Consider the following 22,111-nt stretch of genomic DNA (forward strand, 5'->3'; position numbering starts at 1 on the left):
TTTTTTTCATTGCTTGGTTAAAAACAAACCCAATAACCAATGGGCCATTTCGATTAAATTGTATATTTTTGGAAGTAACATTTAAATCAAAGATTGAAAATTTGAATGTTAGGATTGTTTTAATAGAGTTTGATAACATCATTGTCTTTTTTCAGTTTCAAAGAGCAGAGACCAAATCTCACTTGGAATCACACATGGAAAGCCACTTGAACTTAGCTCTTTGCAGTCTTGAGATCACTCAGAATCAGGTTAGAGATCAGTCAAAGCAGATTGAGAGATTGACGGCCAAAAATGTAGAACAAACACAGCAGATGGAGCGGGTGATGTCCACCTACAAAGACCAATGCAGCCGTTGAATTATCAGTCAGAGCAGTTGAATGACCAATCGCAGCAGATAGCCAGTCTAACGTCCACCGTGCAGGGTCTGGTGCAGCAGATGGAAAGAATGAAAAACCAGGATCAATATCAAGCTATGCAGGTAAACAAAACGACCAACGAAGCCATGGGCGGGCCCATCAAGAAAGGGGCAACTAAAGTCAAGGTTAAAGAGGGTAAGTTTCTAAACAAACTGCGGTGCTGCGTCGATGGCGGGTGTAATAAGATAACTTGGTTTTCTTTTATTACCTGAGTTGATAATATAAATTGGCCGCGCGCCGTAAAGAGTTTCTACAGCTGAAGTTTTGACCGGTAACCCTTCGTCACAGCCAATACAGAAGTTATGGGTTGCAATTGAACGCATGTCACTGGGAAGATTGTTCCCGATCTTTAAAGTTGGCGACGGTTCTATGCGATCACTTGACAAAAGTTTTTCCACTGTTCTCCAGAAAGCCGTACTGTCATGACTATCCTGCTCGATGACGCGCCTGTTTAAGCTTCTTTAGCTTTTTTTAATCTTACCAGTGACGCGATTTCTGAAGTAGCGGTATTTTGTCCAGTTCTCTGAGAGGTGTGTTTTCTTATCTTTCATTAAAAATATCACGTTCCCTCATATCGCGCTTTCTATCACTGTTTCACCATGGACAACTGTTTACCCCACGCACGCGTTTATGCATGACAGGCGCGTGCCGGTCAGCAATATAATAGAAATAAAAGCCATTTGAAAAAAATTCCGGAGATGATTAACGCTAACGTTCTCATGTTCTCTCTCAGGGACTGATGCTTCGCGCGTAAGGCTTAAATAAAGAGCTTTGAGATCTTCACAAAAATTTACAGGATCATAATTTGCATAGTTCCTAAATGTTTTCATTTGAGCTGGCGCTTTTTTCCAGTTCAGTTTTCGGATGCAATAAATCATCTCATGATCACTAAGACTGGCACATCAGTGAAGTCTAATTCGTGATCGTGATGTATTTCGTATGATGTTCGTTATGATTATTTACTGCTTTTGTCATACTTAATTAAAATGATTTCTCTGTTGTCGTTACAGGTGATACTGTGCAACAGGGCTTTAAGCCTGAATCAATCTATGATATTAAAGAAGGTATGAAGGTATTGTTGAGGGTTGGTCCGTCTAACACGAGATTTCGAGGAACAGTCAAGTACGTCGGATATATACGTCAGCTATTTGGAAATCATCTCGGCGTAGCGTTAGATCTAGACCAAGGTATTATGATTATTTGGGTGTACTAATTTAGATAACTTGTGAGTACATGTCTCATGATGAAAGTGGATAATATCTAAACTTGAAACTTTTAAAGGAGCACTCTGATGAAACCGCCCTATAATTTGAAAACCCGAAAAATTTAGTTATTTCATTATAATATGAATTCTTAGTGATTAATAAAGCCTTTTCAGTAATAATTTTAGTTGAAAGTCAATTGTAGGGCGAGAAATTACGATTTGAAAACCGTTCCGCCGTTAATTTTCGTAATCACGGCCAACTTATCTTCGGTCAGCGGTCACTCCCATTGTGACGTAGATTACTCAAGACGCTTTTATATTTATACGGAAACCTCGTGAAATTTAGTGAAATAGTCTTAGTCTTAGTGTAATAAAAAGCAATATATACGATCAAAATACTGGTTTTGAAAATTAGCCACGATCACGGCGCGTCAAATGAGTAATCTACGTCACGGTCCAACCCATTGTGACGTAGATTACTCAACACACTTTTATATTTAAACAGAAACCTCGTGAAATTTAGTGAAATAGTCTTAGTGTTATAAAAAGCATTATTACACGACTTGGGCAGTCAGAAGGCCAATAACTAAAATCCACCAATCAAAATGCTCTATTGCCGGTCAATATTCTCTCAGCATTGGACCGGGCACTTTCTCCCGAATGGTCCCCAATGATACCGCAGTTGTGTCCCTTTGAACTCAAGTCGTATAATAAATCTCTTATTAACCAAGCTTTCTCGGGACCGTACTGGAAGAATATCGGCCCTCGGTCTTTTTTGTACGGACCTCGCTGCGCTCGGTCCGTACTGTCAAGACCACGGGCCGATATTCTCCCAGTACGGCCCTCGCGCTTGGTTAATAAGATATCTATATATATATAGACGATCAAAATACTGTTTTTGAAAATTAGCCACGAGCACGGCGCGTCAAATGAGTAATCTCCAAACTCGCGCCAGTCTTCTTGAGCCTGCGAAGTGATTACGAAAATTAATGGCGGAACGGTTTTCAAATCGTAATTTCTCGCCCTAGAATTGACTTTCAACTAAAATTATTATTGAAAAGGCTTTATTAATCACTAAAAATTCATATTATAATGAAATAACTGAATTTTTCGGGTTTTCAAATTTTAGGGCGGTTTCATCAGAGTGCTCCTTTAAATAGACTTTTCACCGACTACTGCATCAAGTATCTTTCCTTCAGACGAAATATTCTTACACAGTGTCTCAGGAACTCCACCGGAGTAAAGCTCTAACACTGATAAGCATCACTGAAATTTTTCTGAAGGTGATAAAACGAAGGTCCTCAGTGAAGTTTAGTGCCGAGAAAGTTCACCCCAAGGTCAAAACGATGTCCTTCCATGTTGTGGTTTTGTCGGAAAAGATACTCCCTTCACTCACAGTAAAACTAAACCTAAAGTTATGTTAATTTTAGTAGTAAATCGGGCTCGCCTTTTATATTGATTTTCTCTTACTGTAGATACCTCCAGACTGAAAGTCGTTTCCTCACGAAAATACTGCTTATTCTTTATTTAGAGTTACTGACGCGAGAGCACCTTGGAAGCAACGGAATGTTATTTGGAAAAAAATACTTTAACTGGTGGGTAATGTTAGGTTTCTAGCTAGAGAGAATTTTTGTGAGCAATAAATTCTTATTTGATGTATGCGCTATTTTGACATCGATGGCATTTGACATGGTGATAAAGACAGAATTCTGCATCGTTTCCGTATACCCTTACACATGTGACAGTCTCTAGATATATAATTTCTGCATATTTTGTTTTTTTTTTTCAATAGAAATTTATGATTTAGCAAGAATAGGATTTTTAGGAATATCTTTACAGTAGCTCGAATGTAGTTTAACAGAGCCTTCGAATGTAGTTTCACAGAGCCTTCGAATGTAGTTTCACAGGGCCTTGTAATCTGTTGTCACAAACGGCCTTCGAATATTGTAGCACAGGGCCCTGAAATGTGGTTTCACGGTGCCATCCATCGGTTATTCACCCTTAAGTAAAAGTAATTTTCAGGTGTAATTTAGTTGAGTCTGTGCTGCCGTCCTGTACTGTTAGACTTAAAGAGGGCTAAAGAGCTAGAGAACTTGCTCCTGGCAAGGTAGGATTGTTCATGCTGATTGTGACCTTAAGTACACGTGCTTGAGCCTTTTATTTCTGAAACGTTTTTAATCACTCAGCTTGTTATCTAGAGCGTAGAACCCGCAAATTCACTTCGTCATTATTTTCTTTCTCGCTCGCTTCTGTATTTGCTTTTCCGTAGTGAAAAATTAGGCAATTTTGTTCTTTTGTTTTACGGCATTTCTCACTTTATTTCAATCTGCTGTTATTGTCGCTGGACATGCGCGTTTGCTCCAAAACGTCCCCGCTTCATTGGGTTTTTTATTTGCACAATTTCCGCACAGTTTGGGATAATTTCAAACAGTTTATTGCAAAAAAACCTCTGATCCTTTTGCTACTCTTGCTGTTGGGCTATATTTCCTTTGTTTCACGTTTCGTTCGTTTTGTTTCGCTCTAGTTATAGTTTCAATTTCATAGTTTGCCACTTATTAGGTCAGAACTATTTGCTTGCGAATTAGTTCTTTTCCGTTCCATTTGATGTTCTTAGATTCGCTCTAACCTTGCAGACTTGTATGTAGAATCTTCTTGTTGTTTAGTTGTAGTCGTCTTCCACGTTTTTGCTGTAGCGTTTTTCGTCGTTCTCAGCCGTACAGGAGGGTCTGGATGGGGGGGAGGGGAGGTATGAATATCAGTTGTCAGTTAAAATTTCGGCCATTTATCAGTTTTCAGTTAAATTTTCGGCCATTTGCCAGTTGTCAGTTAAATGACTGTTAATGATTAACTTGGCAAGTTAACTATTACTTTCCGACCCTATAATTTTGGCTGAAGAGAACATATAGCGTAAACTCGAAAATTTAGTCGAAAACTGATGCAATAAAAACTGCTTTTTCTTAGTTCCGGGATGAAATAAGATTTTTCAAAAGACTTTCAGTCAGTTACGACTCTTCTGAACACAAACGTCTGTTTTCCCGTGCGCAACATTCCTTTGCAACCACTTAACGGGTCAAAATGTTGGAAAGAAGATCATCAGAAAGAAAACAAACTTGTGAAAAGTCTTCTAGCACAATATATTGGATTTATGTTTTGTTTTACAAAGCTTCGATTGCGGTTGGCTCTGATGAAATGATCGGAAACGAACGTTCTTTTGTCTACTTTTCAACTAGGTTATTGGAGAAAGCGTACCTTAGAAATCCAGGCGAAAATGAGCGCGAACTGGCCGCCCAGATCTAGAAACCATAATTGAGGTCATTTCTTCATCCTCTTGGTCAGAAAAGTCGTTTTCTGAGTCCGTGTCATATTCGTCTGCATTTGTTCGCACCTCAGCAACTGCCACTTTAACGATACAGTCGTCAACGAATGTGATATCTGACTCATTCCCACCCCCCGAAGTAGCTTGAACAGCTCCTTTGTCGCTACTCAACCCTACTGACTGATCTCCCGAGTTAAAATCGTTACCTAGTGATTTTGATTTGATTTGATTTATAAGATTCGCCGACAGGCAGGGACACTGCAACAGCTTGTGCAAATCACTGCAGGCCCACTAAACCCACCCATCCCACTCAGGAGAGGACATCCATCACACAGTAATCTCGTGTGTGGGAAATCAACGTCTCCTACCCCCAACCCTGCAGGAGACGGGACCTCCATTTATTCGTCCCTATCCGGGAAGACTAGAATATCTAACCATTTCTTGATGTTATAGAAAGGTAGCAAATTCTTCTCAAAGTCAAAGTCATCTCTTTTTAGGTAGGGTGGTCCTTTCAGCACTAGGCTGGTATCAATAGAAGCCCCTCAATTATTTTAAGACTTTGAGTGTTGGTCCGGCCGGGGCTCGAACCCTCAACCTCCCGCACAACAGTCCAGCGCTCTATCCATTGAGCTAACCTGCCAACAAGTTCACTATGGTGGGATCTTGTTGCTTCGTGTAGACGGCCGGTGGTAAAGCCCCTACCCTGTCTTTAAGCTTGGTAGTTTCCTCCCGCACTGTCCTTTGCCTCAGGGGACGATACTTCTCCACAAATTCTTTCATAGCACTTTTAACCTCGGGGTCCATCTCTACTGAAGGTAGAGGTCGCATAAAGTTTACATTTGCAAACTCCGTGCTGGTCTGAGGGACAGGATAGTAGGATTTTTCATGTGTAAAATACTTGGCTGCCCATTTCGTTACTCTCTTCAACGACTCCTTGGTAATTAATCTAAAGTCTTGGGAATACTGTAATGCGGTGAAGGTCTCGTGCTTAAAATGTGAAACTGTATGTAGATTCTCCACAACTGTTGTAAGTAATGTGCTCAATTCAATGTCTTGGAGATAGTCGTTGTTAATTGAAGCTATGCTGTTGTGCAGGCGGTGCATTCCTTCTTTGAGAAGGTTAAGTGAGACTTGAGTTTTATGAGACACACGGTTCCTTCGGGGCCATTGTTTGCTGTGGTTTCCTTTCTACTGTGCCATTGTTTCATCTCAGAAACGGTCTTTGTGATGTTGTCATTTACTTGTGATACTTTTGTCTAAGGTATCTTGAAGAGACAATTGTGCTTTCTCTATGCTTTGGGCTCCGATACCAAAACTATCATAGAGACTTCCAAGAACGACACAGTACCACTTCTAAGACTTCTAAGAACGACAAAGTACGACATAGTACGACACAGTACCACTGAGTCCCGACGCTAGTGTTTTTTTAGTGGAGTCTTTGTTTACTTACAGAGAAAATCTTCATTAATTTTGTTTTTAAGGTAATTTACAGGGACATTGGGTAATTTAAACTCAACCCTAAACCCGATTCTTTATTGCTGGAAAATTAGGGAAGTGCGACAAGCAGTGAAGAACATTATCAAAATAATCCCTGTTTAAGAAATTACGGTTCCCTTTCAAAGCTGTCAGGCGCCAAAAGGAAAGGAAAGGAAAGGGAAGAGAAATTTATAACAATACATTAGTAGGAGTTCTACAGCTCATATATGTCTTCACTTGCAAATCACATCTGAAGTGGTATTTATGGATTGCTTTGATTCTGTAGGTTTTTAAGTTGTCACAGACTGAAGCGGTACAAATGATGAACGCTGGCGTTCGTTTGTTCCAGCGGATCAGTGTTTTTCAGAACGGAACAATGTGTCTTATGACTAAAAGGTCAGGTTGTCCTATTGTAATGCAGTTGGAAATAATCTTCACCAACTTAAGACAAATGTGGTATCACTCGGGATCATTCGGGACAGTGCCCGGTCCAATACTTAGAGAATATTGGACCGGCAATAGAGCATTTTGATTGGTTGATTTTAGTTATTGGCCCTCTGACTGCCTGAGTCGTGTAATAAGTAACGATTACACCACGCCTCTCACTGGTGTCAAGTTTTGAAGAAGGTTGTAGTTTAAGTTCGGTGTCGGTTGTTACTATGATTGCAATCAACATGGACAGACTTTCTGCCTTGTTACTGGGGATAAAATACAAGCTACTTGTCTCTTTAAAGCGTACAGTTGTTGCTACAGTGATAATTTGGTTCGTATGCATCCTTCATTCTGCGATGAACTTCTGGAATTATCTGATCTTATTATGGTGCAGCGATTCCTCTTTGCTTATTGATATCCGCATTCTGTTATACCTGGATCTTATTCACTCTTCAACCGTCATCATCAAACGCAGGTACAGACTGTACTTCATCCGCATAACCCAATAATTCCTCATGAAACTCCACCAAACGTGTCGCGATACAGGAAGACAGTGGCCGGCGCACTGTGGCTGCAGTTGGCTTTAGTCGCTTGCTATCCGCCTCACGGAGTAGTGGAGTCTTTGTTTACATACAGAGAAAATCTTCATTAATTTTGTTTTTAAGGCAATTTACAGGGACATTGGTTACTTTAAACTCAACCCTAAACCCGATTCTTTATTTCTGGAAAATTAGGGAAGTGCGACAAGCAGTGAAGAACATTATCAAAAATAATCCCTGTTTAAGAAATTACGGTTCTCATTCAAAGCTGTCAGGCGCCAAAGGAAAGGAAAGGAAAGGGAAGAGAAATTTATAACAATACATTAGTAGGAGTTCTACAGCTCATATATGTCTTCACTTGCAAATCACATCTGAAGTGGTATTTATGGATTGCTTTGATTCTGTAGGTTTTTAAGTTGTCACAGACTGAAGCGGTACAAATGATGAACACTGGCGTTCGTTTGTTCCAGCGGATCAGTGTTTTTCAGAACGGAACAATGTGTCTTATGACTAAAAGGTCAGGTTGTTCTATTGTAATGCAGTTGGAGATAATCTTCACCAACTTAAGACATGTACATGCTTATTTGCCTTACTTTATATTAATAATGTTCGTGGCTAATTTTCTGCCAGCTAAGCAAGTAAAGGCTATTACTGCTGGATTTATGAATTACACTGAAACTTGTCTTTGGAAAAACTAATTCAATTTAAGGGCTATTTAAGACACATTCCCTACTCTGGGGTGTTTTCCTTAGCATACTCGCTCTAAGCAAAAAAATTAACTAAAAAATGTTCTTTTCGCCTACACCCTTTAGAACAGCAGTGCAGAAAGAGACCTTAACATTTAAATATTAAATATAAGAATCTTTCTTGATGTAGCCTGGGGGTGTGCTACACCCCAACGTTGTAAATTATGGCAGACGGTGAATGGCAAAGTGAAAGACTCACCCTTTTCACAATAAAAACCTGAATACCAGGTACAAATTCAATTACTTTAAATGCTTACAACGCTCCTGCAGGTCTTTAGAAGCGTTTTAGCTTTTAATATTGTACACTTTACTCCCGGGTATTATTCTTCACAGGGCATAGTATTCTACGCATTTTCTGAATTCGTTGTCTTTGGAAAATTCAAATTTTCCTGTTTCCTTTCGATCCTGCACGCTGAGCCAGTTAGTGCACAAAACATATTGACTTTATGCAGTGCTTTTTCTTCCCCCGCCTCTGTTGTTATTCACTGATTTGTTAATGCATCTTTTGCCTCACGAACATTAATTATCAAAAGGCTTGCCTAGAGTCTCAGAGAGTCTGGGAATTAGGTTTGTTCCTCTGGTCGTCACGCAAGACGTACTGATTACCTCGTCTGCTTTCGTTTTGAAACCCAAATCACAATGGCGGCTGGCCAGAATGTTCCAGAACTAGGCGGCTATGAGTTCGAGTTTACAAGTGAAGTTCCTGACGATTTTGAATGTCCCGTGTGTCAATTAACAATAAAAGATCCCATACAGATTTTAGGATGTGGCCACAGACTTTGTAAGATCTGCTCAGAGAGCTTGTTGAGGTAAGGACGGATTATTGAATCGAATGCTGTAACAAGTTATAGAACGATCAGCTTTCACCAAAGCTTTGTTTGTTGGAAAGCTGAATAACAACTTGACTGGATGAATCACTTTCCAAGGGGTATTTAAGTTTTCTTTGGCTGAAATTATCTGTTGGCTAGCTTTATAGGGCGGACAGCAAAACAAACCGATTAGCGACCGAGAACTATGATACACTTTACCTAATAATTGGTAGCTGCGTTATCATTTAGTAGTCAAATGTATAAGCAATAAGCAACATCGGACAAACTTACCGAAAAAATATGGTCATTCTAGTTTGTTTCGGTTAGATTGAATCACCACAAAATGATTTGTATCTTCGTATGCAAATTTACCACAGTGGGTTTATTACGCAACAGTGAATATGTCTTAGCGACAAACCATAATTAATCGATTAACTATGGACAAACAGAAGCGAAGACATGAAAGCTCATGATACATTGGATAAAAGATTTTTAACCTTTTGCTTTTGACTGTTTGTTTGTTTTTGCATTTTCCCTTACCTCAGGAACCAATCTCCGAAATGTCCAATTGACAGAGAACCCCTGTCGCGTGACAAGGTAATAATAGCGCATGTCTTATTAGTTGCTGGCCACGCAAACTAATGAGTCGATGTTCCACCTACTGTAATTATTCAGGATTCCATAAAAAGGAGAATAGCGTTTAGTACGAGGGGAGTATACTGCTTATGGACCCCATGTCTGACTAAGAAAATATGCACCGGCCATAGAATTTTAGCTCTAGAATTCTGAGTGAGCCGGAGAATTCTCCGATCACCGATGGCTTTTCAAAACTCACCTTTTATTACAGTAACTGGACTTTAATTTCATTTTACTGCTGCCAGTCCATTTAAATACTGCTAGTTCATTTTATTACTTTCAGCCAAAGTTAGGGGCATTTCTTTCTTCTCCTTTTTTCCCGCTCAAGATCTCGCTCTGTTCCTACCTTACCATAAGTCCTTCAAGTCGTCGTTTACGTATATAAAATCATGATTTTTAACCACAATTATCTGAACATCGATGTAACCGGCTGATACTTTATTAGTGTTACTGACCTTAAATATTTATGATGTCTGTGTCTGTGTTGACAGATATTTCCAGATGCCGCTTGTCATCGTAAAATTCTGGATCTTACAGTGAAATGTTCCTATGTCGGGTGTCCTTGGACGGGAGAACTTCGTGCCGTGCAGGTATTAATATTTATGTTGTATCTACAATCAGGTTATTCTCCATCGCATCATCTACAGTGAATCACAAATTTTTGCAATTCTCTCAAACATTTTACTTTGTCTCCTGAATAATAAGCAAGCGTTGCACTTATTCCTGTTACTCTTAATCACCAAGGCAACCAGATAAAAGGTTATAGGAAGCAGATAAAGACTACTGGTAGGGCTCGACAAGATAGTTCCTTGTACAATTGTCACTGTCTGGACTGGACAGTGGTGTTATTTTAGTATTTGTAATCTGTGGAGGTATGGTTGGCAGTTTGATACAGCGGGAACAGTTTCTTCGAGTTTGATCTCCTTTGATAGGTGCTTAGTTTAGTACATACATACATACATACATACATACGTTAGTCGACCACTCCACATGGGGGCTTTTTAGGGCCAATTCCCACCCATCCCACCTCAGGGGAGGACATCCACAACACAGTAATCTCGTGCGTGGGAAATTAACGTCTCCTACCCCTAACCCTGCAGGAGACGGGGCCTACGCTTTATTCGTCCTTATCCGAGAAAACTAGAATATCTATCCATTTCTTGATTATAGAAAGGTAGCAAATTCTCCTCACTTATTTTAAGACCATGAGTATCGGTCCGTGACCATGAGTATCGGTCCGTGACCATGAGTATCGGTCCGGGACCATGAGTATCGGTCCGTGACCATGAGTATCGGTCCGTGACCATGAGTATCGGTCCGTGACCATGAGTATCGGTCCGTGACCATGAGTATCAGTCCGGGACCATGAGTATCGGTCCGTGACCATGAGTATCGGTCCGGGACCATGAGTATCAGTCCGGGACCATGAGTATCGGTCCGGGACCATGGGTATCGGTCCGGGACCATGAGTATCGGTCCGGGACCATGAGTATTGGTTAGTAGACGTACATTTATTATTTATTACTTATGTTAGACATATCATGACTACCGACACATCACACTTTAATTTCACATCTCTTTGCTTAGATCCTAAAAATGTCATTCAACTGTCAGTTGACCGATTATTGGGCTCAAAATTATGTCTTCCCAATCTCCTTTAGCGAGTTTTATGTCGTTTGTCGTGGCAGACTGGTTCACGATTAAACTGAAATTTATTATATCGATAATTTTTATTTAAGAAACATCAATCAGATTGCCTGTTGAAAGTGGTGGAGTGTCCAAATGCAGGATGTAAAGAGAAGCTCACCAGGCGAGATATGAACAATCACAAGAAAAGGGAATGTGTCTGGAGGAATGACAATTGTGAATTTTGTAAAGAAACAGTGATCGTTAAAAACAAGCAGGTTTGTTAGCGTAAATCTATTCTTTATATAGCTTCTAGAAGGGGAACCTCCACAACTTTTGCTTTTTATCCAAACTGGAAAAAGTGGTGATGATTTCTAATCTTTATTGTCAAAATTTTTTAGAGCTCGGGACAATTTTTCTCAGTCGAGAGAAAATTGTCATACAGAAACATCTTACAACGGTTGAGCGTAAATGCTTGGTTATTAAACTTTGATTCCTTGCTGCTAAAAATGTACGCAGTTTACTCCAGCAATTTCGTTAATACGGCCTGTCTGTATTGGTCATATTTTGATAAGATGGTACGAATTTTAAATTTACTTATGCTGTAAAGACGTCATTACGATTTTCTTCAGCAACATCATGAAGTCTGTCAACAGTTTCCAGTTCAATGTAACAACAATTGTGGTTTGAGGAATATTCCACGAGAAAAGGTAACATTTAATTTTCTCAGTGACCTTCGTAATTAATTCTAACGACAGACAAATTGAAAGTTCATGCAAACAGCCCGCATGGGACATAGTATTGCTTAATATGAAACACTGATAGCCCAGTCCTGTTTTATGGGAGCAATGGAAGGCGTTCCATGCTCACCATTGCAGAGAACGTGGAATATTGTTTTGGAATGTTTTCCTGGTCTCAGTCAGCGGACGTCAAGGTCGTTACCCCTGCCATGACTAAGCCTGGCTGCCAGAATTTCAGTGTAATCTAGGTAACTCCATGGTGGGAAAACAATCCACTTGGGCATTACGCTATAAGAATCCCTACAAGGAAGCTTGTTCAGCTAAACTGTGCAGGGAAAATGCCTTAGAATAATAGGGAACATTTTTTATAATTTGTAGCTGAACTCAGTTTCGGGACTCATACATGTGACGATACATTTTTCGCATGCGAACTGAACTCTCGCGGACGGCACAATAATAATGGGGGAAACTAGCTCAGTAGAGCAACTCGGCAGCGAGAACGGAAACTCGTCACGATTCCCTGGTACAGGCGACTTCTTCAAGTGAACTTGTACGGACGTCAAGGTCGAGACAATCTTTCGGTTCCACTTCATTTTATTTTAAGTCAGGCCAACAACTGACATGACCTCTACTGTACTTAAGGTGGCTCGTACCAGTTTCCTCGCGCAAGGAACAGATCACTCTAGCCTCACGCGCGAGAGAAACGTGCGAAAGAAGCGCGAGATTAAAAGACGAAAATTTAAAACAAAGATGGCGACGCGAGGATTTTTTTCTACTTATGTGAGAAGTTTACCTAAGAGCTTGTAGTTGATGTGTTGAGCGGACAACGAATAAATATGCTTAAACAACCACACGGAAAAATCACCAAATTTTCTTGTAACACACGTTACGAAGTCTAAGGAGTACTTTTGAGACGCTCGATGATTTCTTTTCCATGTACGAGTGAGGATTGCTCACTCGTGACTAAATCTTTTTAATTTTTTTGTTTTAGCTGGTGGCCCATATTTGTGATTACTGTCCTTTAACTGAAGTTCATTGTAAATACAAGAACTTAGGATGCCAAGAAGTGGTATGAAACAGCTTTTAGTTTATTATAAGTTGTAGGTTTGGCGGGAAGGTCGAACATTTGAAAAAGACTTTCGTTAGCTTTCTTTCTACTTACTGTATTTCCATACCACATTTAAAAATGAATTTCAATGAAATTAAATGACCCGTACTTCCCTGCCAGTGCAATCCTATAGAAAAGCATAATGAAAGCTGACGTGTGTAGGGACGAACGGGTTGACGTGAGCCATTCCAGGAAAAGCCGTTCGGTCCTCTGAACGCAACGGTCAAACGCTGCGCATAAACGAGTGTTTGAAAACAATAATACGGATTTACAAACTTGCGTCTTACGGAAAGTGTGGACGAAAAAGTTAAATTAAAACTACTCCAATGCGTAAGACAAGTGAAAGCAGGACTTTGGAGTAATATTAAATTTTGGTCAAATTTTTACGATTTTTAACGTGGACGCCGTCCTACGATAAAATGCTTATTTACTGAATTTGGTCGCCTGCGGCCCGTTTCCCGAAAGTTTCCGGTCCCTTAACGGATTCGAAGCCATGTATTAAAATCAAATTTAAAGGATAGAAAAGCAGGTTATGGCAACCTAAATCAGTCCATTTTTTTTCTGGAGCTGATCATTTTTATTGTCTTATTTCAAAAAACTTTTGAATTCCCCAGCTTGAATAAAAACAGAACAGCTTTAATTACGTGCCCGTTAATTTGCGGGACTTTCGAGAAACGGGCTCCTGGACGGGAAATATTAGGCTTTCAGTCGAGAGCCACGGACCTCACTGCGCTTGGTGCGTGCGTCATGACTTCGAGCTAAATTTTCCAGTCAGGCCCTCCCACTCGATCAGTCAATAAATACGTAGTATTTTTTTCATTGCTTGGTTAAAAACAAACCCAATAACCAATGGGCCATTTCAATTAAATTGTATATTTTTGGAAGTAACATTTAAATCAAAGACTAAAAATTTGAATGTTAGGATTGTTTTAAAAGAGTTTGATAACATCATTGTCTTTTTTCAGTTTCAAAGAGCAGAGACCAAATCTCACTTGGAATCACACATGGAAAGCCACTTGAACTTAGCTCTTTGCAGTCTTGAGATCACTCAGAATCAGGTTAGAGATCAGTCAAAGCAGATTGAGATATTGACGGCCAAAAGTATAGAACAAACACAGCAGATGGAGCGGGTGATGTCCACCCACAATGATCAGTCACAGCAGTTGAATTATCAGTCACAGCAGTTGAATTATCAGTCACAGCAGTTGAATTATCAGTCACAGCAGTTGAATGACCAATCGCAGCAGATAGCCAGTCTAACGTCCACCGTGCAGGGTCTGGTGCAGCAGATGGAAAGAATGAAAAACCAGGATCAATATAAGCTATGCAGGTAAACAAAACGACCAACGAAGCCATGGGCGGGCCCATCAAGAAAAGGGCACCTAAAGTCAAGGTTAAAAAGGGTAAGTTTCTAAACAAACTGCGGTGCTGCGTCGATGGCGGGTGTAATAAGATAACTTGGTTTTTTTTATTACCTGAGTTGATAATATAAATTGGCCGCGCGCCGTAAAGATTTTCTACAGCTGAAGTTTTGACCGGTAATCCTTCGTCACAGCCAATACAGAAGTTATGGGTTGCAATTGAACGCATGTCACTGGGAAGATTGTTCCCGATCTTTAAAGTTGGCGACGGTTCTATGCGATCACTTGACAAAAGTTTTTCCACTGTTCTCCAGAAAGCCGTACTGTCATGACTATCCTGCTCGATGACGCGCCTGTTATAAGCTTCTTTAGTTTTTTTTTTAATCTTACCAGTGACGCGATTTCTGAAGTAGCGGTATTTTGTCCAGTTCTCTGAGAGGTGTGTTTTCTTATCTTTCATTAAAAATATCACGTTCCCTCATATCGCGCTTTCTATCACTGTTTCACCATGGACAACTGTTTACCCCACGCACGCGTTTATGCATGACAGGCGCGTGCCGGTTAGCAATATAATAGAAATAAAAGCCTTTTGGAAAAAATTCCGGGGATGATTAACGCTAACGTTCTCATGTTCTCTCTCAGGGACTGATGCTTCGCGCGTAAGGCTTAAATAAAGACCTTTGAGATCTTCACAAAAATTTACAGGATCATAATTTGCATAGTTCCTAAATGTTTTCATTTGAGCTGGCGCTTTTTTCCAGTTCAGTTTTCGGACGCAATAAATCATCTCATGATCATTAAGACTGGCACATCAGTGAAGTCTAATTCGTGATCGTGATGTATTTCGTATGATGTTCGTTATGATTATTTACTGCTTTTGTCATACTTGATTAAAATGATTTCTCTGTTGTCGTTACAGGTGATACTGTGCAACAGGGCTTTAAGCCTGAATCAATCAATGATGTTGAAGTAGGTATGAAGGTATTGTTTTGGGGTGGTCTGTCTAACACGAGATTTCGAGGAACAGTCAAGTACGTCGGACTTGTTTTGGGGCCATTTGGGTCGGCAGATCTCGGCGTAGAGTTAGATCCAGATCAAGGTACATGAGTACATGGCTCATGACGAAAGTGAATAATTTCTAAACTTGAAACTTTTAAAAGACTTTACATCGACTTCTGTAGGTATCAAGTATCTTTCCTTCAGACGAAACATTTTTACACAGTGTTTAGGGAATTGTCCCGGAGTAAAGCTCAAACATTGATAAGCATCACTAACATTGATTCTGAAGGTAGTAAAACGAGGGTACTCAGCGAAGTTTAGTACCGAGATAGTTCACCCCAAGGTCAAAACCTCGTCGTTTCATGTTGAAGTTTTTTCAGAAAAGCTACTCCCTTCAATCACAGTAAAACTAAACCTGCAATTAGATTAAAATTTGTCAGCGTGTTTTTTAGTAGTAAATCATGCTCGCCTTTTAAAATGATTTTCTCTTACTGTAGATACGTCCAGACTAAAAGTTTTTTCTTTACGAAAATACTGCTTATTCTTTATTTAGATTTACCGGGGTTGAGGTACTATTTCAGCAAAGAACTAGTCGAAGGAAAAAAGTACTTTACCTGGTGGGTAATGTTAGGCCTCTAGCTCAACAGAATTTTTGTCACCGAGAAATTCTTATTTGATGCATACACTATTTGACATCGATGGTATTTCATATAAAGACAGAATTAATTCTGTAATGTTTCCATTTACCCATGCACATGTGACACTCACTAGATATATAATTTATACATTTTTTGTTTTTTTTTATTAGGAATTTATGATTTAGCAAGGTTACGATGTTTATGAATATCTTTAAAGTAGCTTCAATGTAGTTTCACAGAGCCTTCGAATCTACGGTAGTTTCACAGAGCTTCCGAATGTAGTTTCACAAGGCCTTGGAATGTGGTTTCACGGTGCCCTCAAGTAAGAATAACCTTCAGGTGTAATTAAGTTGTATTTGTGCTGCTGTCCTGTACTGTTAGACTTAGAGAGGGCTGAAGAGCTAGAGAACTTGCTCCCAGCAAGGTAGAATTGTTCGTTCTCTTTATTACCTTAAGTACATGTGCTTGGCCCTTTTATTGATGAATCGCTTTTAATCGCTTAGCTTGTTATCTAGAGCGTAAAACCCCGAAATTCACATAGTCATTACTTTGTTTCTAGCTCGCTTCTGGATTTGCTTTTCCGTAGTGAAACATTGGGCAATTTTGTTCTTTTGTTTACTAGCTTTTCTCTCTATATTTTAATGTTTTTATTGTAGCTGGAGATGCGCGTTTGTTCCAAAACGTGCCCGCTTCATTGGTTTATTTTCTTTGCACAATTTTCGCACAGTTTGTGATAATTTCAATCTGTTTATTGCAAAACAACCTCTGTTCTTCTTGCAACTCTTGATGTTGGGCTATATTTCCTTAGTCTTGTTCTCATGTTTCGTTCGTTTTGTTTCGCTCAAGTTATAGTTTAAGTTTCATAGTTTGTCATTAAGGTCAGAACTATTTGTTCGCCAAGTAGTTCTTTTCCGTTCCATTTGATTTTCTTAGGTTCAATCTACCATTGCATACTTGTATGTAGAATCCTCTTGTTGTTTAGTTATAGTGGTCTTACCCGTTTTTGCTGTAGCGTTTGTCATCGTTCTCAGCCGTACAGTTTATCAATCACGAAAATCGTTTGTGCCACAAGCGTCGAGTAATTTTGTCATTAGCTCTCGAGTTTCAGTCGTGTGACCACACGTCACATCCGGTCTAACGTTATCTTTGAACGCGCATTTTCTGTTCATGTTTGCTTTATTGCATGTGATACATTAGATTATTTTATAACATAACTAAAGCAAAGCGCGCGTTCTGACTGGTTAATTCAGCATGTACTATTTTCCCATGGGTGTATGCTACTAGCGTGAGCAAATGCTAAGACAATTTTTCCGCGCGCGCTTGTTTTATTCTGATCACGTAAGATTTGTTAAATAAAAGGGAACTCTTGATACAATGTTTTAATGTTATGTTAATAAAACAAAAGGTAAAGACCACAATTTGTTCATAGTTCTGCTGAACTCTTTCACCGATTGTTGGATACAGAGCTTATAAAGAGGATTTTGGTCAGTATTTCAGGAAGCGTGATTAAACTTTATCTTTTATCTTTAACTTTATTTTTAGACTCAAGAAGCTAGAGTCGCACTCGGCTATCGCCTCTTGCGACTCTTACGCTTCTTTCGTGCTTAGCAACCTCCCGCGTGCATCCATAACTCAATAGTACACGCTATGGTGTTCACCATTTGTTAATTGTATCATTTTCTAGGTAACATCTGTTAGCTGTTCCCGTTTAATTTGTACTGTTCACTGCCGTCTACTCCATTTTGGGTTTCTGTCTCGTGTGATGTGCCTGCTGTTTTGCTGTTAGTTTTTGTTTACGATAAATTACTTCAGAAATCCTTGAATCCTCTCCGTTCCCACTCGCTCGATCGCCGCATCCTGTTGCACTGGTTTCGTAGAAAATGACTTAGGATCTTTTTTGTTTGTTGTATGACCCTCAGTACACCAGGCAGGTGTGTATTTTCGTCGGGTTTAGTCAAGTTGTCAAGTGCTACGGAGGACGATAAATCTTTTCACTCCCAAGATCTCAGTAGCAATTCTCCTTACTGTTTCCCATACAATTCTTATGATGTTGGATGGGAGAATTTGGTATTGGATCAGCTAATAATCCCCTAGTTGACACTTTCATTTATTCTCATCATTTATCTGCTTGATTTTGAGTTGATATTGTAAGGAGAAATTCTGTTTTGGTCACTCATGGCAGTTAAAGGGTTAAGAGAGTTTTAGTGACTGAAATATTTCGTATTTGATGTATTTGCCGTTTGACATAGACTGACAGATGACGTAACAGGTATAATGTTATAACAGGAACTATTAATTCTGTAACGTCTCCATTAAATCATGCATATTTGTCAGTTATTGATTTCAAAAATGAAAGCGATCTTTTTCATTTGTTGTACCTCAGTGCACCTGCTAGAGGCCTTTTTGTCAAGTTTGGAGAGGTTATCGAGTGCTACAGATGACAATGGCGATAACATGGCTCCTGTTTACTCGGCCTCCTTTGCGAGAGAACAAGAAACGTCTGAACATGCTCCTTACCATCTTGAAATGTTGATCCGCTGCTTAAAGAACACTTCGTCGACCAGTCACAGTAACTGCACCTTGGTGCACCATCAGTTTGTAAATTCAATACATGTTAATTAAAGTAGTTACTGTATGTCCTTATCTTCCAGACGTTTGTGAAAAAAACATTGTGAACTTTTTAGCTAATCGTTAATCATTAATTTTCTTGGTCAAGCAATTTTGTTGATTTTTTTAAACTACAAAATTTAATTGGATACTATGTAAACTAATTGCAATTTTAAAAAGGCGAGACCGCATTATATCAGCGGTTAAATGGAAGGAAAAACGTGGATACATTTTCTGTTAGGGTCGCAGTATTTGGGTTTCAAAATCGCAAATAGTTTGTATTGTGATCGGCAAACATTACGAGGATAAATAAAACTGTTGACGAATCTCTTAGTTCCCGGTCATTAATATTGTGATAGATTCTCTCTTCGTAGCATATCAATAGAAATAGCGTCTCATACAAATGATTAAAAAAGAACTGTGTTAAATAAACAATTAAAAGAAAATAATTTTCATTTTTAAATTTCGTTACTTTGAGCTGCACACTCTTCCCGCCCTTTATATTTCAAATAATACTAAAGGAATACGTTTAAATGACGATAAGACTCAACTTGCAACTCGTAAGGGCAGATTTTGTCGCAATACTTCAACATCAACAGATGGCAACAAAAGACTTACACTGAGTACAACCAGCACAAAATTCACGGTCATCGGATCTAATAGCTAATCATGCGCATCTTCGCGTAGAAAAGATATCCATTAAGGTATCCTAGGGTAAACTGTGATAGCTAGAGCCAGAAACTGGGAAATCTACAGAAGGGCAGCTTGCGTAATTATCGTGATCCAGTTTGATTTTCCGTTATGCTCCTTTGGATGTCACTCCAGTTTACTGAGAGAATCTCCAACCTCTCTGCCGCTTTTCCTGCGTTCATTCCTTTAACTGTCCACGGAAAGTAATCTGATTGTAATTTTTTATCGTTCCTGATCGGTTGATAAAAGCTTCCACACACTGTAGATTAAAGCTTACACACACTACTGTAGAAACATTAATTTTACCATTGTCTACAACGACAAGGCATACGCGCTGTTGTCAAGTGATAGAGTACGTAACGATTACACCACGCCTCTCACTGGTATCAAGTTTTGAAGACGGTTATAGTTTGAGTTCGGTGTCGCTTGTTACTATGACTGCAATCAACGTGGAGAGACTCTCCGCCTTGTTACTGGGGATAAAATACAAGCTAGTTATCTCTTCAAAGCGTACAGTTGTTGGTACAGTGATATTTTGGTTCGTATGCATCCTTAATTCTGCGATGAACTTTTGGAATTATCTGATCTTATTATGGTGCAGCGATTCCTCTTTGCTTATTGATATCCGTCTTCTGTTATACCTGGATCGTCTTCACTCTTCAACCGTCATCATCAAACGCAGGTACAGACTGTACTTCATCCACAATCTGATCAAGATAACTAAACAATTCCTCATGAAACTCCACCAAACGTGTTACGATACAGGAGGGCAGTGGCCGGCGCACTGTGGCTGCAGTTGGCTTTAGTCGCTTGCTATCCGCCTCACGGAGTAGTGGAGTCTTTGTTTCCTTACAGCGAACAATCTTGATTAACGTATATGAGCACGATCCTTCGCAGTAAAGCACTATTTGAGCAATAGTGAAAATCAGACCTGAAAAAAATTTCAGGCCTGTACGGGATTCGAACCACTGACCTCTGCGATACTAGTGCAGCGCTCTACCAATTGAGCTAACAAGCCAACTGGGAGCAGGCCATCAAATTATTTCGACATAAACCCGTAGATGATAAATCAAACAACAACAAACATATGAAACATATGTGTGAACTGCGGTTATGAGACGTATATGAGCACGATCCTTCGCAGTAAAGCACTATTTGAGCAATAGTGAAAGTCAGACCTGAAAAAAATTTCAGGCCTGTACGGGATTCGAACCACTGACCTCTGCGATACTAGTGCAGCGCTCTACCAACTTGACCGGATGAATCACTTTTTGAGGGGTATTTAAGTTTTCTTTGGCTGAAATTATCTGTTGGCTAGCTTTATCGGGCGGACAGCAAAACAAACCGATTAGCGACCGAGAACTATGATACATTTTACCTAATAATTGGTAGCTGCGTTATCATTTAGTAGTCAAATTTATAAGCAATAAGCAACATCGGACAAACTTACCGAAAAAATATGGTCATTCTAGTCTGTTTCGGTTAGATTGAATCACCACAAAATGATTTGTATTTTCATATGCAAATTTACCACAGTGGGTTCATTACGCAACAGTGAATATGGCTTAGCGACAAACCATAGTTAATCGATTAACTATGGACAAACAGAAGCGAAGACATGAAAGCTCATGATACATGGGGTAAAAGAATTTTAATCTTTTGCTTTTGACTGTTTGTTTGTTTTTGCATTTTCCCTTACCTCAGGAACCAATCTCCGAAATGTCCAATTGACAGAGAACCCCTGTCGCGTGACAAGGTAATAATAGCGCATGTCTTGTTAGTTGCTGCCGACGCAAACTAATGAGTCGATGTTCCACCTACTGTAATTATTCAGGATTCCATAAAAAGGAGAATAGCGTTTATTACGAGGGGAGTATACTACTTATGGACCCCATGTCTGACTAAGAAAATATGCACCGGCCATAGAATTTTTAGCTCTAGAATTCTGAGTGAGCCGGAGAATTCTCCGATCACCGATGGCTTTTCAAAACTCACCTTTTATTACAGTAACTGCACTTTAATTTCATTTTACTACTGCCAGTCCATTTAAATACTGCTAGTTCATTTTATTACTTCCAGCCAAAGTTAGGGGCATTTCTTTCTTCTCCTTTTTTCCCGCTCAAGATCTCGCTGTGTTCCTACCTTACCATAAGTCCTTCATGTCGTCGTTTACGTATATAAAATCATGATTTTTAACCACAATTATCTTGACATCGCTGTAACCGGCTGATACTTTATTGGTGTTACTGACCTTGAATATTTATGATGTCTGTGTCTGTGTTGACAGATATTTCCAGATGCCGCTTGTCATCGTAAAATTCTGGATCTTACAGTGAAATGTTCCTATGTCGGGTGTCCTTGGACGGGAGAACTTCGTGCCGTGCAGGTATTGATATTTATGTTGTATCTACAATTAGGTTACTCTCCATCACATCATCTACAGTCAATCACAAATTTTTGCAATTCTCTCAAACATTTTACTTTGTCTCCTGAATAATAAGCAAGTGTTGCACTTATTCCTGTTACTCTTAATCACCAAGGCAACCAGATAAAAGGTTATAGGAAGCAGATAAAGACTACTGGTAGGGCTCGATAAGATAGTTCCTTGTACAATTGTCACTGTCTGGACTGTACAGTGGTGTTATTTTAGTATTTGCAATCTGTGGAGGTATGGTTGGCAGTTTGATACAGCGGGAACAGTTTCTTCGAGTTTGATCTCCTTTGATAGGTGCTTAGTTTAGTACATACATACATACATACATACGTTA

The 22,111-nt window shown here is 39.5% G+C and overlaps 2 protein-coding genes across 5 annotated transcripts in view; both read left to right on the top strand.

Moving 5' to 3' along the window:
- The first annotated feature begins 1,531 nt into the window (after nucleotides 1-1,531).
- LOC148729293 (uncharacterized) overlaps nucleotides 1,532-22,111 on the top strand; it is a 32,097-nt gene continuing 11,517 nt past the window's right edge. Inside the window, exons 1-10 of the mRNA XM_088763031.1 lie at nucleotides 1,532-1,603; nucleotides 3,152-3,215; nucleotides 6,699-6,808; nucleotides 7,791-8,938; nucleotides 9,484-9,535; nucleotides 10,066-10,164; nucleotides 11,314-11,478; nucleotides 11,833-11,910; nucleotides 12,932-13,009; nucleotides 21,631-21,729. Coding sequence (XP_088619157.1) covers nucleotides 8,769-8,938; nucleotides 9,484-9,535; nucleotides 10,066-10,164; nucleotides 11,314-11,478; nucleotides 11,833-11,910; nucleotides 12,932-13,009; nucleotides 21,631-21,729 — 741 coding nt within the window. The 5' untranslated portion in view covers nucleotides 1,532-1,603; nucleotides 3,152-3,215; nucleotides 6,699-6,808; nucleotides 7,791-8,768. The remainder of the gene's footprint in view (nucleotides 1,604-3,151; nucleotides 3,216-6,698; nucleotides 6,809-7,790; nucleotides 8,939-9,483; nucleotides 9,536-10,065; nucleotides 10,165-11,313; nucleotides 11,479-11,832; nucleotides 11,911-12,931; nucleotides 13,010-21,630; nucleotides 21,730-22,111) is intronic.
- On the top strand, nucleotides 14,231-19,116 carry LOC148729294 (uncharacterized). Of its 4 annotated transcripts, none has more exons than XM_088763024.1 (4): nucleotides 14,231-14,451; nucleotides 15,329-15,508; nucleotides 15,962-16,025; nucleotides 17,476-19,116. In XM_088763024.1, the coding sequence occupies exons 1-4, from the start codon at nucleotides 14,373-14,375 to the stop codon at nucleotides 17,600-17,602; spliced, it is 450 nt and encodes a 149-aa protein (XP_088619150.1). In that variant the 5' UTR covers nucleotides 14,231-14,372; the 3' UTR covers nucleotides 17,603-19,116. The 4 variants fall into 4 exon arrangements, with proteins under 4 accessions (XP_088619150.1, XP_088619153.1, XP_088619151.1 ...); XM_088763027.1 differs by having other exon boundaries at nucleotides 15,329-15,382; nucleotides 16,217-19,116; XM_088763025.1 differs by having other exon boundaries at nucleotides 15,329-15,382.

The sequence above is a fragment of the Stylophora pistillata genome, chromosome 6, assembly GCF_964205215.1.
Source record: "Stylophora pistillata chromosome 6, jaStyPist1.2, whole genome shotgun sequence".
Lineage (NCBI taxonomy): Eukaryota > Metazoa > Cnidaria > Anthozoa > Scleractinia > Pocilloporidae > Stylophora > Stylophora pistillata.

Coding starts and splice junctions, on each gene's coding strand:
- LOC148729294 (XM_088763024.1), top strand. CDS start 14,373: ATGCAGGTAAACAAAACGACCAACGAAGCCATGGGCGGGCCCATCAAG. Junction 14,452..15,328: donor TAAAGTCAAGGTTAAAAAGG/GTAAGTTTCTAA, acceptor TTGTCGTTACAG/GTGATACTGTGCAACAGGGC. Junction 15,509..15,961: donor AGAGTTAGATCCAGATCAAG/GTACATGAGTAC, acceptor TTCTTTATTTAG/ATTTACCGGGGTTGAGGTAC.